Consider the following 15,544-nt stretch of genomic DNA (forward strand, 5'->3'; position numbering starts at 1 on the left):
GTTTGACTGCTGTCATTGCAAACAAAGGGCATATAACAAACTATAGAGTTGAACTTTTGTTACTGACCAAATACTTATTTTCCACCAAAATGTACAAAGAAATTCTTGGAAAATCGTACAATGTGATTCTCTAGATTATTCTTCTCATTTTGTCTCTCATAGTTGAGGTATACCTATAAGGAAAATTGCAGACCTCTCACCTGTTTTTGAGTAAGAGAACTGGCACAATTGGTGGCTGACTAAAAACCTTTTTGCCCCACTATATATTCAATTCATTTCTGAAACAAATTGTAACAAACCAAGAACTGTTTGGAGCTGTGAGAAATTAGGTGCCGCTGTTTGAAATTAATGTGTAGCAACATTTTTTAACCTTTACAAAAAAAAATCTTTGAATAGCCAGATGTTTGCTGCAAAAAACTGCAATTGTCAATTACAGTGGTGATGTAAACGCTGGAAGAGACTGGTGGGAAAGAAACATTTGAAAAATTGAATCCTTTCTTGTCAGCAGCTTTGCAAAGACATTCATTTCTATCAAATTTAAAAGATTTAACAATTTTAACATTTTATTGAAGATGCAGTGGACTTAAAAAAGTATATCCCCAATGGTAAAATTGACTGTTCTTTTAAAATCACATTTGAATTGTTCCGATTTCCAACCAGCTTGACTTCTTTTCACAAATTTGGACAAATAAGACTGGGAAGAAAAAGGGAAAAACGTTTTTGTGATTAAGAATTATTTATTGACAAGTATGACTTAAAATAGTTTGTATGAAAAACAGTCTTGCAAGTGTCTAAAATCAGGCATACAAGTTAGTCCAGTTTCAATAAAAGAAAATCAACAGCTGTTCATTTCAACCCTTTTCAAAATAAAAGGCTGAGTGGTGCCACTGAAGTCTATATTGGCTTGTAAAGGAGAGTGGTCACATACTTCTTCTTGTATCGGTGAGTTGCGCTGAGAACCATCACGCCATCCTGAAACAAACATAGCAACATGAGAGCTGCATTTAAGCCTGGTCTGAAAAAACAACAAAAGCATGAATTGATAGTCTGTTGATTGTATCAAGATAAGCACCTTTGAGTTCCTACTTCACTTATATATATATAAAAAAAAACACACATTTAACTACTTGACATTAGTAGTTTAAAAATATTCCCACATTCATCGCAGCAAAGGGCATGCACATGATGCCACAGGTTGATTGGTGCCATTTTGGCTGGATGTCTTATGAAGAGTTGAAGGGAACTCTAAAAAATATGGTTAATTCCTCTAAAGCTGCTGGATGTCGTGGTACTTGTGATGATAAAATGGAGTCAGCCAAAACTGTGGGTCCTAAGAGGCAAAAAACAGTGAATTCAAACTATTAAATGCAAAAGCCGGCATACTGAAATCTGTGGATCTGCAGTAAATGCTCATCAGCAGAAAGTGGGTCAGGTTATCAGCTGATTGTGTGAATCTTCAAAGCATTCACACAATCATTGAGATTCTCCTGCTGCTTTTTGTACGTTTTTCAGCTATTTCAGCAATCTTGGTCTCAAAACCTTCAGCTCGTTCAGGGCATTAGTGCTTGTAATCTTGGTAGTCATAAACTATACAGTATTTAAAATATTTGGAAAAATTTGCCCCATAGGAAATGAAAGAAAAATTCTTCAAATCCTTCAAAAATGTGCACTTGAAACGTATAAACTTCTGCTTACTTTTAGCTATCGACACCATTCAAACTTTAAAATCTTGAGGGAAGATTGATCAATTTACATGTATTCAGCTTTTCAAAATAACTTGTGTTTTTTATGCAAATATAGTTTACAGTTTGTGCAAATTTTAGGTCATTTCAAATACCCGACTGTTCAAAATCTGCCTGCTGCTTCTCACACCAAATCATGTTTTTCACTTGGGATTGTGAGAACATACTTAAACCTATAGACATGAAACTTTCACACGTTGTAGACCAAAGCATTGTGATTTTCACAATGGTTAGGATAAGTGAAACAGTTTTGAAGATATGAACATTTGTTTGGAGGTTGTGAAAGTCACAACTCATCCAGAGTGTCACAAAACAGGCAGATGGCTGGTTCCGATTGAAGTTTGTTACCTCAGCTAAAAATCCACAAAGCTAAATCAGGGTCAGGCAGGCAGGTATGGAAGCATACTGTATGTGTCTCATATTTGTGGTGCAGCGGTAAAGCGGTCGACCTCTGATCGGAAGAATGCAGATTCATTTCCCGTCGAAGTGTCCCTGGGCAAGACACTGAACCCCACCTTACCTCTGATGGAATGTGGCGCCAGTGTTGGCAGGGGAGCCGCCACCAGCGTGTGGATTGGTTTGTGACTGTAAAGCGCTTTGGGCCTTTGAGGAAGGTAGAAAGCGCTATACAAGTAAACACCATTTACCGGAAATGCTTTTTAATTTTTACAATAAAGCTGCATTCATTGACTCAAAAATAAAATTAAAAATCAGTTCGCCAAATGGCCTTTACTTTTTATTCTTCATTTAATTAAAATGATAAAGAAAATGGTATTTAACATTTCATTTTCAAAAAGTTCTCTTGTAAATGTGTAGCAAAATTGAATAAGAAATATCTAATATGACAATTAAAATGGATTAACAGAAATGCTTTTTCATTTTGGCACTGGAAAAAAGAGGGACGACGCAATAATATAAGAGTGGGGACCAAGAGGTTGGGAAATTTTGTCAGAAGCTATAGATTGCTTAAGCTTACAATGTGGAATAAAGTTTTATTCAAAAAAAGCACATGAGCAAGCAGCCGCTGTGACTGGAAGTAGCGGAAGTGCTAGGTCCAGTAGCTGCTCCCCAAATCCCTCTGCCGCCCCATTCGAAAGCGAGTCATGTGACGGCTTCATGGCGACTGTTCACGCGCCTGCCCCTGAAGGAGAATGGACGTTTTAACTGGGCTTTAACTTAAAGAAAAAAACAGACAAAAGGTCGGATAATATAAACACATGATTTATTTTGATGTCTATATTCATTGCTGTCAAATTATTTCCTCCATCCATCTTCTAACCCGCTTAATCCCTGCAGGGGTTACGGGAGTCTTGCTGTCACAGGCAACATACTGTGAAACTTTTCGTAACTCCAACTGGGAAGGTAATCCCAACAAGAATTGTGCACATATGTGAGAACGCCAGGTCGTTTGCTGGTAGGGCCAACAATGCAGAAGAAGAGTGAGCACGGATTTCTTCGCCCCACCTACCTCCTGGAACTGCTGACCGGAATTGAATTATGCAACACTTTTCATGCAGCGGATGTGAAATCAAAAATGCAATCCCCTTTTTGCATAATCGCTTTAATTATGTCACAAAATTAGCGGTCTTAAGGTAAAAAAATGAAAAAGCATTTTGGAGGATTGATTTTTTTTTTTGAGTCAATTGATGCAGTTACATTGTGGAAATGAAAGAGCCTTTCTGTTAATCCATTTTAATTGTCAGATTAGATATTTCTAATTGAATTTTACTATACATTTACTAGAGAACTTTTTGAAAATGAAATGTCAAATACCATTTTCTTTAGCATTTTTATTAAGTGACAGAATAAGCGGTGTTGAAGAAGAAGAAAATAATCTATTTGATGTTTCATTTTATTTTTGAGTCAATGAACGCAGCTTTATTGCAAAAATGAAAAAAGCATGGGAGTATATACTTTTATTTCGAAATGAGACAAATTTGCTTCCATTTTACTTGCTTCTTTATATACACGAATATTGTGTGTTGTAATTACGACTGCAAGCGGAACCGGCACGCACCACCATATAAGGACATGGAAGTGCTGAAGGCTGTTTATGCTTTTTGTCTGTGCTGAATTGCTTATCGAACAGAAAAGAAACATCTGTCCTTCACACCTGGAACTGTTGGTCTCTTAATCTTGTGCTTGTACGGATAGACACAGAGCTATTGTAGGACTTGATTCACACATGTTATTCCGTTGGATAGTAAAACTGCCTGCCGTGGGGTTTTGAGCTCAGATCAGAAGCAGAGCACTTTTTTGCAGATCAACCTGGCTCTCCCATTGCAAAGGTTTGAAACTTTATGCAGTGTGTGATTTTTTTCTTTTCCCACAGCTCATTAGGTTTTTAGTGTCCTTAACCATCTGAACCTAAGAAGGCCTTACGCCAACAGACAGATGGACGGAGAGACAGATAGATAGGATAGATTAAGCTTACAATGTGGAATAAAGTTTTATTCCAAAAAGCGCATGATCAAGCGGCCGCTGTGACTGGAAGTAGCAGAAGTGCTAGGTGCAGTAGCTGCTACAGACAGGTAGGTTGATCTTTTGTTCATGTTTTTAAAGGAAGGCTCAAAACCTACCTTTTAAATCTTGCTTTTAATTGAAATTTAGGAATTTATTGGATATTTTTATTTTCCCTTTTTTTCAATTTGATATGTATATGTGTATATAGCTATTTTTTAAATCAATCTATTTATTCATTTTAATGTATTTACTCACTTTTACCATTTTATATGTCTACTAAGGTTTATTTCTGTACTTATTTTCCTTTTAATTTATTTTATCTTTTATTTTACTCCTTTGACATTTTAGCTGTAATTCCAGTTTTCCTCCACATCGCTGCAACGGGATCTCTCAGGTCTGGCTCTTTGTCTAGATCTGGGGGATCCTGTCTGTGGTAGTGGACTCTGTGAACCTGGGTTGGGTGTCACCGAGGTGGACATGTCCTCAAAACTTAGTTTCCTCAACCTCAGTACAAAGCCAGGTTTTTTTACATTGCATCTTTTTGTCTTTTATCACAGCGAGTGAGTATATGTGTGTGTGTGTGTGGGGTGGGGGGTTTGGCATTGTGCCGGTTTTTAATTACATATTTGTTTGTCTTGTCCTTTGTTTTTAAATTTCATCTTGTAAAACACGTTGTATGCCTTGTGTTTTAAAGGTGCTATACAAATAAACTTTGATTTGATTTGATCTTTTGATGCTTGTCATCTCAAAAGTAGCTGGCATGCCAAAAAAGTGTGGGCATCCCTGAACTAATCTAATGCAGCTGTGGACTCTGTGGCGGTTTATGATATGGGCGATATGGGCCGTTGCTCAGGGTGGAATTTTCCAAGGGGCCGACGAGGGAAAATAATCATTCAGTTTTTCATTTCTATATTTTAGAAATGCTACAATGAAGGAGGCAGGGTGACGGAATAAGAAATACTTTGAGTTTTTATTTTGAAATGCATAACGTTTTACATCGCACCAGGGTGATCATCCTCTCCCCTCCCCACACTCATGGTGCAAAAAAAGAAGAAGTAAGAACAACAGGATGAAATAACTAAGGGTGAAACAACATAAAACAGCCACATAAAAGGGCACATGGGCAAAAGAAAAACCTGTGCTCAACCCCCTTTCGACCAGAGCAGGCAAAGGGATTGTATCCCACAATTCCCTGCTTTACCAGCTCCGACAGCAGACCCAGCGTGCACGTGACCGCCCCTACCATATGAATAGCTAAGCACGTCCATCATTGTCATCTGAAGGTTTCATTTTAAATGTTACACTGAGCCCTCTGCTGCACGACACTGAAACATGCGCCCACACTAGAGGGCTGCATTGGGATCGGGTCCCGCGGGACCCAACCCAAATCTCGCGGGATTGGGCGGTTTGGATTGTGCTGCGGGCGGGAGCGGGCGGCAAAAAATAAACCCCGCGGGATCAGTGCTGGCATGAATATCTCATGAATATATATTAGCGGATTACGTTAGGCTGTGTGGCTGTTGGATTCTTATGTACTGAAGCTCCGTGAAGGCACCAGGTAGAGACGCCCAATGGGCTCTGTCATGTAACCTGATGTTGGGGGTGCGCCCCGCCCCGCCTCTTACTAAGAGTGCGCTTCAGGCCGTCTGTCTGCGCGCGCACACACGGACACTTTTAACCGAACAGGATTTGTGAAAATATATTTAATATTTAAGTTGCACATTACACAAGAGGAATGCATCAAAAGATGAGGCTGGAGGAGGGACATGAATCTCTTTAGTAATATCAATAAAAATACGTGTTTTTTTCCTGCGGGACGGGGGACGATACAAAATCAATGCATCTCTATTACTGTGCGGGACTGAATTCTCTGAGTTTTGCGGGTGCGGGCGGGAGTGGACATACATATTGCGGGAGCGGGCGGGAGTGTAACGCATACGTTGCGGGAGCGGGCGGGATTGGTCAAAAATTCAGCGGGCGCGGGCGGGAGCGGGATGAAGAAAATAGTCCCGCGCAGGGCTCTAGCCCACACCTCTTTGCGTCACTCTTTGGAACACAAGTCCAAAAATTCGAGAGGGGTCGCAATTCCCGGTGGCTGAGTAAATCACACACAAACACAGGTAATTGGAAGTCTTTTTCAGGCTATCATCTCTAGCTCAAACTACCTTCATATCAAATTACGGACAGCATTCACCATGAATGTATTTGTAAAACCCAATTCCAATCTATCAATCATACTAAGAAGTATTGGCTATTAGCCAAGCTGATGTGCTAAGCGGTAGTTGGTGTCAGAATATGCTAACTTGTTTGTTTTCGTGAGCACAATAAAATGAAAAGGACAAAACCATCCGGTGCTCAATTTAGAAAAAATAAGAAAGAAGACCAAGAGAAACTTTTTACTGGCATTACTTAAACCTAAGACAACTTTATTAAACATGCACAATAATATTTGAAGAGTAGTTAGGCTAAGGCTTTTGTTAGCCAAAACTTTTAGTTAATCCAAACTGAATTTGTGCAATAAATTCAGCTAATTAAATACAATTTTATATTCACTCATATCTAACCAATCACTAAACTCGTGCTTTTATTAAAATAGCTTAATACGACATGATGATTTGCTTTCAAATTATTTAGATATTTGTAATTACATATATTCAGTACTATGTCTCTTATTCTCAGTATTATTAGAATTATTTTGTGGTGGTTCCTCAGCTTGTTGCCAGAAATTGCATTTTTTTAAACAGTTTTAATCCCCTCTACTTTGTTATATGTGTCTAAATATTTTGTAAGAATGTTCTGTTTTTCCTTTCATATTAGATGCACTTCTAAAATATTTTGAAGCACCTGCTACCGTCCAAGACGAAAATGATGTCCCACAGCCATCTACCTCAGTCTGTCACTCAAAGAGACTGAAACCACTTCAGAACCCGTTTTGGAAGATCAGGATGCAGAGCCAAACATTTCCAAAGACACTGAAGGCCCATTTGCATCTGATCCACAACAGCAAGAAACATCAGCTTTGCACATCATGTAAGTTACTAGTGCAGTATAAATAAAATAAATAAAATTGAAAGTAGATATAGTATATATTTACATTGTCAGTCACAGTGTGAACATAATTTCATAAAATGTATGACAATCCATACTGCCTCAACAAATTCCGCAAACACTAATTTATTCACAATGTATGTGCCTTTTTTAGGATTACAAACACACAAAAAATCTCCATCCATTATGGGGGTTCAGTTGATGAAAAACTGCCCACTGACCAAGCTAACTGGCCCTCATCTATGATTGACAGGAATCGAACAGATCTGGTTTGCACATTTTTTTCCCCCAAGAATGATAACGATGGAAGAAGCTGTCATCACCAGTACTTAAAAAACATTAAGTTAATGGAGAAGAGGTGAAAAGAACATGGTTGGTGTATTCGGTGCTGCAAACTCTTTTCCAAAAAGAAAATTAGTTTAACAAACCCTGGATTCAATGACTGGAAGCATGCCAGTTCTTTGATCACCTCACATGACAATAGCCCAGATCCTATCCACTGCATAAAAACTTGGAAAGAATTAGCTATAAGGATAAAAATAAAAAGCATTCATGCTAGCACTATCGCAGGTAATGCATCTTTTCTAGTTTTTTTTGTTTACATTTCTGATTGCTGGATTTTTTTTTTTTTTGCAGCATGAAAGTTAGCTGACCACACATCTAGTTATTTTTCACCTGTTAAATAATTTAATCTAAAGCCAGCAACATTAAAAATCTGACAGGTGAGAGTAGGGTTAAGGTGCTGTGTGTTTGTGTGCAATTGAGTGTTATTGGATGATACGCTTCACCCCTCTCAATGCAAGTTCCTTGTTCACTGTTTATCACTGGCATCACAAGTGATGCTCGTCTATCGCAAACTTGGCGTCAATAATTCTTCTCCTACCTGACCTTTCCTCAGACAAAGAGGTTAGAATGAGAACAACATTGAATTACTTTGGAAAATTTAGAGCATAAAGAAGCATAAACACTAATCAAAGCCATGGCTCCTGAAAGCCTTCAAATTCTGTACTGTGTGGTGTGACTGTGTAAATATCAGCAGGTAGGATTACCGATTTCCACAGCTCTGTCAACATTGATTTTGGCAGAAAATATAGGTCAATCTGTCGAGTTAAATGAACATTTTTGAAGTAAACGGTCCTGGCTTTGTCTTTTAAGTGGTCTACTTCTCCAGATAGAGTGAGATCAGAGTAATTTTGAGATATCTTGATAAGTTTAATGCTGGGGCACTTCAACTACACTACAGCTACCCCACTAATAGGGTGAGGTAAACAAAGTTACATAAGTGCACACACTTTATAGCTCAGAGTAAAAAAAGGAAAGTATTTTCTCTCTAACCTTGATAGAAAGGGCGTACAGGTGGTTGAGCATGACGTGGTTGGGTTCTGGAAGCAGCGTTGGATCACACTGATGAGAGATTAAGAAAGTTCTTACAGGATTTGCTTCATGGAAAGATGAACAAGCATGCAAGCTTAACCTACAGAGATCCCCGTGTCCTTGTTGAGCAGCACCTGGAGCAGGTGAGGGGGCAGGATGGGGGGCTGTTTGAGTTTGTCCTCTGGCTTCATCACATATGCGTTTTGTTGGTAGGGGCCTGGTGGGGAGCTTGATAGGTCTGAAACAACAAAAACAACAATATAATTATTTTAGAAAATCTGAACACTGACAATGACACCGACACCATCCCAACCATCACCTGTTCCTACTGCTACCGTCAGAACGGCGGTACAGAACACACAAAGCTCGCACCAATAGACTAAAAAAAAGTTTTTTTCCCAGAGCTGTCAACGTCCTGAACAAAATGTGAACCTCAAAATAAAAACACTGTGACATCTGTATACCAATCATGTGCAATATCTAATAGTCCGGAAGTACAATAAAAGTTACGTGCAATACATATATTTAAGTTGTATCAATGTATATATCCATAGTTCCACATAGTTCAACACAAAGGATCAATGACCAAAACTCCAATCATCACCTGATCTATTGTAAAAGCGTTCCCAGTGGTCTTTTAATTATGATTATGCTGTTTTTAGCCAAAATAAAAAAAAACTTGTGTTGTTTACTGGGACATAGGTTCTGCAGAGCGGTGGGTGGTTGTGGGAGGGACTGTTGGCACTAAGTAACCCCGCCCCCTTCACCTCCCCATAGCTGAGAACTCTCTGTTTACACGCTCTCCTGCCTGCTGCTATTGAATTTCCCTATGGGGATTAACAAAGTTTATCTTAATCTTAATATTAGTTTGCAGCCCCTCACATCCCTAAACTAACATTACCGGAGCAACAAAAATAGCGAACAAATGTTGAAGCTATCAAGCCATACAGTTTTGAGCCAGATGCCATTACAGATAAGGAAAACAGAGACATAGACAGATTTCGTCGTCTACAAGTGGATACATCAGTATGGAGCGGATCAGGGAGTTTCCGGCACGCCCAGTGTATTTTCTACATCACAAACACAGTCTTTTTCAAAATGCATTTTTTTCTTCTGCTCCTGATTCACAATAATTAAAATAAAGAAATACAATTTTATGCTTAATTTTCTTTATATATGTCCTCAATCATCAGAAAAATGTCACAAAAACATGTTCACCAAAAACAGGATTTTCATGGGAGTAGGCCATTAACTTTGGTGTTATAACTTCGTGCTTAACTCTAAGAAAATCAAATTCTAAAAATTAATACCAGATACTATCATGCATTTACGTCGACATGAGAAAACAGTTTTTCAATAAAGACCCAATTGGAATGAAAAGTCTTAGGGAAAACTATTGCAGTTAAATCCGCAGCTGCTGGAATACGCACAGGGTTAAACAGGCAAGAAAGACAGGATGTTTGAGTCAGTGGAAACACTTATAAGCACGTTCATTTTAAAACTGTATTAGATGGTAAATGGCGTATACTTATATAGCGCCTTTCTTCCTACAAGGACAAAGTGCTTTACAGTCACAGACCCATTCACCCAGTCACACACACATTCACACACTGGTGGCGGCTCCGCTGCCAAACACAGGCGCCCGCCTACCACCAGAGGCAAGGTGGGGTTCAGTGTCTTGCCCAAGGACACTTCGACTCATGGGCATGCAAGGCGGGAATCGAACCTGTAATATTACGATCATGGGTCGACCGCCCATGATGCACCACGGCCACCCCACATGATGATTTGATGAAGCATATATTCCGTAAATCTGGACAGAATTTGCTCAGAAATTAACTTCATGGTTCCACTTGTAATTCTAAGTGAGAATTGTTGGTAGAAGAGCAGAAAAGTCAACAAATGCTCCAGAGTGTCCCATTCACATTACTGGATTTTTAAATCGGGGGCGGACTTAAAAAAAAAAATGTTAAACCAAATGGGGTTTTAATTACGTTTTTGTTCTACCTTAAAGATTTCTCAAATCATCAATCAAATCATCAAAGGTATGCTGTAGTTTTTTTCAGTGCGTTTACCTGCATGTCGCAGTCCCAATGCACATTTGTTTCAGGAGGAAGCTGCATGCTGACAACGCTTTCAAGCAAAAAATGTGGTATCAGTCTTTGTCCCAAAGACCAAAATAGTCATGACATCAACCAGCCAATACATTTCATGTCCCTGGTTGCTGGCACGAATTTAAGGGAGAACAAGGTGGGAATAGTGGCTGTGAAGTTTTGCAGGTGGAAATATTTCAGAGGTTTGAGACATTTTGCGGGTTAGAAACAAACAATGAAAGGAGAAGAGCCAAGCAGAACGAGACAAGTGTTCTCGAGTGCCCATCGTCACAGATGATGACAAAAATTTGAACAAAGGGTAGACTGAAATGCAAACGCCGCCTCCAGGTAGACTAAATCAGGAGGGAGTCAGCTTGGAAATGTCAGATTAGTGATGTGGCCCTGTTTATGCAACTGGACAGAAACTAGTCTTTGGAATGATACTAAGCATTTCTATGAGAACTACAGCATTTCTAAATGAAATGAGTTTTTCTGAAAGGTTTCTATTCAGTTTTTCGTAATGGAAATGCAGAAAACTGCTAAAATGTTGCCAGTATTTGTTTTTTTAAAAGTTGTGTATTGCTTTGTCGTTGGTCAAACTTTGAACACGCTTGTGATGTGCTCATGTGTGTTCAAATGAAGAAAAGATTTTTTGGGAGGGTCCACAATTATTTATTTTATTATTTATTTTAATCAATTTAATTTTGAAACCTCTTTTAGGAATAGCAGTACAAAAGCGCTTGAGACATTGGCTGCATTTTAATGTGAAAAGCTGCTTTTAACATTGTAGTTTGCAATAGTTACAGTTTCCTATAGTTTTCTCATATATACTCATTCTCATATATTTTCATTTTAAGCAAACAAGAAAAAAAGGTCCTTTTTGTGATTTTCACAATAAAAAAATTAAATTTTATACTTTAATTTGGCTTTTTGAGTTATGTTCAGTGTGTTAAAACAGTTTGGCAAACTGAGAAAACAAACAAACTGTAAGGTCACACAGCCGTGGTTATGCCAGAAAATGATACCAAAAAAGAAGCTCTTTTTAAGGTTAATGTATAAAGGTAAAAGAAAATAATCAAAATCAGCCAATTATATCCTGGAGTCCTAAAAGTTAACATACTTCAAAAACAAGACCATTTGTAAAAATAGTAAACATTTTCTGCCTTAAAAAAACTGCTTACAATCATTATTAAAAAAAAGTTTGCGAACATGTTGATTAATGTGGGTGCCCTCACCAGACATGTCGGCTGAATCCTCAGAGTCTATCCTGAGGGCATCGAAGACCTCAAAGTCAGTTCTCTTCACCTGTATGACATTGTTCACTGATCCAGTTTTAGATGTAGCCACAGCCTACAGGTCAGCAAAAACAGAAACAATTCTCAACATACAGTACATGTTTTCACACCAAGAAAAAAAAGGGCACTTCTTAACTCCTCCACTCACCCCAGCCGGATCCAAAGTCCACTGACCATCCACGCAGAACTTGTACTGGTGATCTCCCTCCGGCAGGTCAACGATCGCCACAAAGTTTTTCTGGCTGCATTTGAAAAACAATTACGTTTAACTCCAAGGTTCATTCATAAGGCTTCCTCTAATTTTGCTTTTTGGGGAGTCAGACCTTCTATTCAGGGGGATCTTGGTGGCCCAATTGTTGAAAGATCCAGAAACAAAGACTTCCTTGGCTGCCCCGGCCCATCTGAACACAGTCGGTCTGGCATGCGTTGGACTTTTGCTGTCACAGTCCAAGTCCTCCTGCCACGCCAGGAACTCCTGCATCTCCTGTGGGGCCTGAGAAGAACCGGATTTGAAACACAAACTTTCTTTACCAGCTGACGAAACAGATGTGAGACTAAGGGGAAGATAATGCATTTATTAAGCCAATGAGACCCTACACAAAATCAAATGAAACTGCTTGGTCCTGAAAGTCAGTGATGCTGGACCTGGAATAATAAATGTTTGTTTTACTCTGTTTAAATTTGCAGAACCTATCATTAATGTAAATCCTGTTTTTGGTGTTTTTTAACATGTTCTTGTGGCATTTTTCTGGTGATTGGGGACATATATAAAGACAATTAAGAATAAAACTGTATTCTGTATATTTTATTCAAATTGTTGTGAATCAGGAGCAGATGTAAAAATGCCATCTCAAAGAGCTCAAAGATGTGACATAGAAGCTACTACAGGAAGCCACAAGCTACCTGCTCTGATCCATTCTGATGCAAGCACTAGCAGACGACTAGATATGCAAGTGCTCTAAATGACACCGGGTTTTTTTCTCTAAAACAGCATAATCATAATTGAAAGACCTCTAGGAACACTTTTACAAAAGATAAAGAGAGGTTTGGAGTGAGGGGTCAAAAGAAAGTAATGTTTGTGAAAAGAGATGATTCACTGCACATCAAATTCAAAGTAAGCAGGTAAAAGAAGCATTTATATCCATGAGTGGCTGAAATGAGCTCCTTTCGTAGGGTGGCTGGGCCTCCTTAGAGATAGGGTGAAGAGCTCGGTTGGAGGTGAGCCGCTGCCCTCCACATGGAGAGGATCCAGATGAGGTGGCTTAAGTTGGGGATCTGGTCCGGATGGGAGGTGTTCTGGGCATGTCTCACTGGGTGGAGGCCACGGGGAAGACCCAGGACACACTGAAGAGGCTACATATCTCAGATAGTCTGGGATCGTCTCAGGGTCCCTCAGGAGTGGGAGGAAGTGGCCAAGGAGAACGAAGTTTGGGCATCTTTGCTTAGCCCCTGTGCTATCCTCCAAGGCACGTTAACGTTGGGAGTGGGGTCATCTGGAACCCAGGTCCCTGAACTTTTCCTTCAGTTAATTTTTAAAATCTTTACTGGTGTAAATGGCAGACATGGAATCCTGTCGTCATGGGAGGGATAACACGTCAATGCAAGATAGCACGAGGGGTTTAAACTGCTGCCCCTGCGACCCAGCCAGTCCGGATAACCGGAAGAAGATGGATTGATTAAATGTTTGTTTTGTTTAATAATTGCACGATATTAGTGGCTTAAATTCCTTCCCACACCTTGGCATCTTCCCTCTGGAAGAGGTCTGCATCCTCGCTGCTATCCATCATGATGTTGGGTCGCGTCTCCTTCCCTCCGGGCTGTCCATCTCGGTATAACCGTTCCCCGCTGGACCTGTCGCTGCTGCTGTTGCCCATCCTCCGTCCTTTACCGGGTGGTTCTCTGTCAATCCAACCAGGAGTTTAAACAAAAATCGCGCGGAAATCCTGTTTACGACTAATGTAACCGTTGGACTGCAAAGGGAAATGGCTCATGAAAAAAACGAACTTTTCTCGAGTAAATAAAAAGTCGTATGCTAATGTTCGGTTGTCTACATCAGCCTGAGGTCCAAAGGTCTGCAGGTCCCGATCGACGACCTTCCTGTTGTTCCAGGCTGAACTACATGAGTTTGGTCTGGAATAGTTGAAAACAACAACAATTAAGTCCTAAGCGCGAGACTGTTCCTGTGCGCACGCGACGGCTCAGCAGTAACGTAACCTAGTTTAGAGCGCGGGTTTTTCCTCCTTCCCTCTGGTTGTTTGCCGTTTCATCCCGTTTCTCATCGTTTATTAGGCGTGTTTGAGATTTGAGATGAACCAGCGCCTCGCCTGGATGATCGTTGGCGAGACTAGGTGGCTGCAGCAGGCGGAGGCGGGGAAAGGCGAACGCGGAACTGCAGCGAGACTGCACGAGAACAGGAAGTTGGAGTTAAAAAAAAAACTTTATTAACCATACATGGAACAACAATTTCAATGCAATTTTCTTTATTTCAAGCACAAATGTACTGAGCTCGTGTCCTGACATTAAAAAAATAAAATTTTTCTTGTTCCCACAAATTAATATCTTGTTCGCACGAAATAATATTCCGTTCCCACAATATAATATTCCGCTCCCACGAAATACCATTTTGTTCCATCGAAATAATTAATTCGTGCGAACGAAAGAATTAATTTGTGCGAACGGAATAGCTGTTCACGTCATAAGTAATTCATAAACACGGATATGCTCTCCATCCGGCCGCAAAAGCCGCTTTCAGCTGTAACTTCCGTGTCTCTGTGACACTTCTGCATCTATGCAGAAGTGACATTTTTGTTTTTAGTGACAATTTCTTGCCTTGTACAGTTCCATCAGTGACATCTTTTAGATTTTTTTGAATGCATTTAAACTTTTGGTTTGTTTTTAACTTTCGTCCAATCCGTTCCATAAATCCACACTACAAATTGATAACCCCTTTACTTTTTGTAGTGCGAATGCACGGCTTTTTGAAGTTCAGCATCCATTCAGAGTTCCCATCTGTGTCCTTGAACATTTCTTGTAAGTTTATTGTTAGCAAGTTATTTCTGGCTTTATTGGATGAGTGCTGTTTTAAGTTTTACAAGTTACCATAATTTCAATAAACCTGACTTTAAAAATAGTGCATTTGTGTCCCATAATCCACACCATGAACTATTCGAATAGTTTTTTTTTGTAATGTAGTGGCGGTCACATGCACGTTGGGTCTGCTGGCAGCAGGGGATTGTGGGATGCGGTCCCCTGCTAAAAATAGGGCTGAGCACGAGTGTTTCTTTTTGCCCACGTTTTTTTTCATATGGCAGTTTTGTTCTTCCTGTTATGTTTGTTTCTTTTTGTTGCACCATGAGTATGGGAAGGGGAGAGGATGATAATCCATGTGTGATGTTCAGTGTTGTGTTTTTTCAAAATAAATGGGCTTAATGCCGGAAAAGAGGTTACGCATTCAGCTTCTGTTACTGCCTTCTCCTCTTTGAGACTGTTCGGAGTCGTGCGGCGTATGGGACACGGCTCAGTTGACTGA

The 15,544-nt window shown here is 39.7% G+C and overlaps 1 protein-coding gene across 1 annotated transcript; it reads right to left on the minus strand.

Annotated features, from left to right (window-relative positions):
* Window positions 1–717: 717 nt before the first annotated feature.
* Window positions 718–14,405, minus strand: LOC101165238 (5'-AMP-activated protein kinase subunit beta-1). The gene is made up of 7 exons (XM_004072551.4): window positions 13,752–14,405; window positions 12,339–12,508; window positions 12,164–12,257; window positions 11,956–12,070; window positions 8,732–8,865; window positions 8,589–8,657; window positions 718–972 (listed from the first exon to the last, which is right to left on the minus strand). The coding sequence occupies exons 1-7, from the start codon at window positions 13,887–13,889 to the stop codon at window positions 895–897; spliced, it is 798 nt and encodes a 265-aa protein (XP_004072599.1). The 5' UTR covers window positions 13,890–14,405; the 3' UTR covers window positions 718–894.
* Window positions 14,406–15,544: the final 1,139 nt, after the last annotated feature.

Source organism: Oryzias latipes, chromosome 9, assembly GCF_002234675.1.
Source record: "Oryzias latipes chromosome 9, ASM223467v1".
NCBI lineage: Eukaryota > Metazoa > Chordata > Actinopteri > Beloniformes > Adrianichthyidae > Oryzias > Oryzias latipes.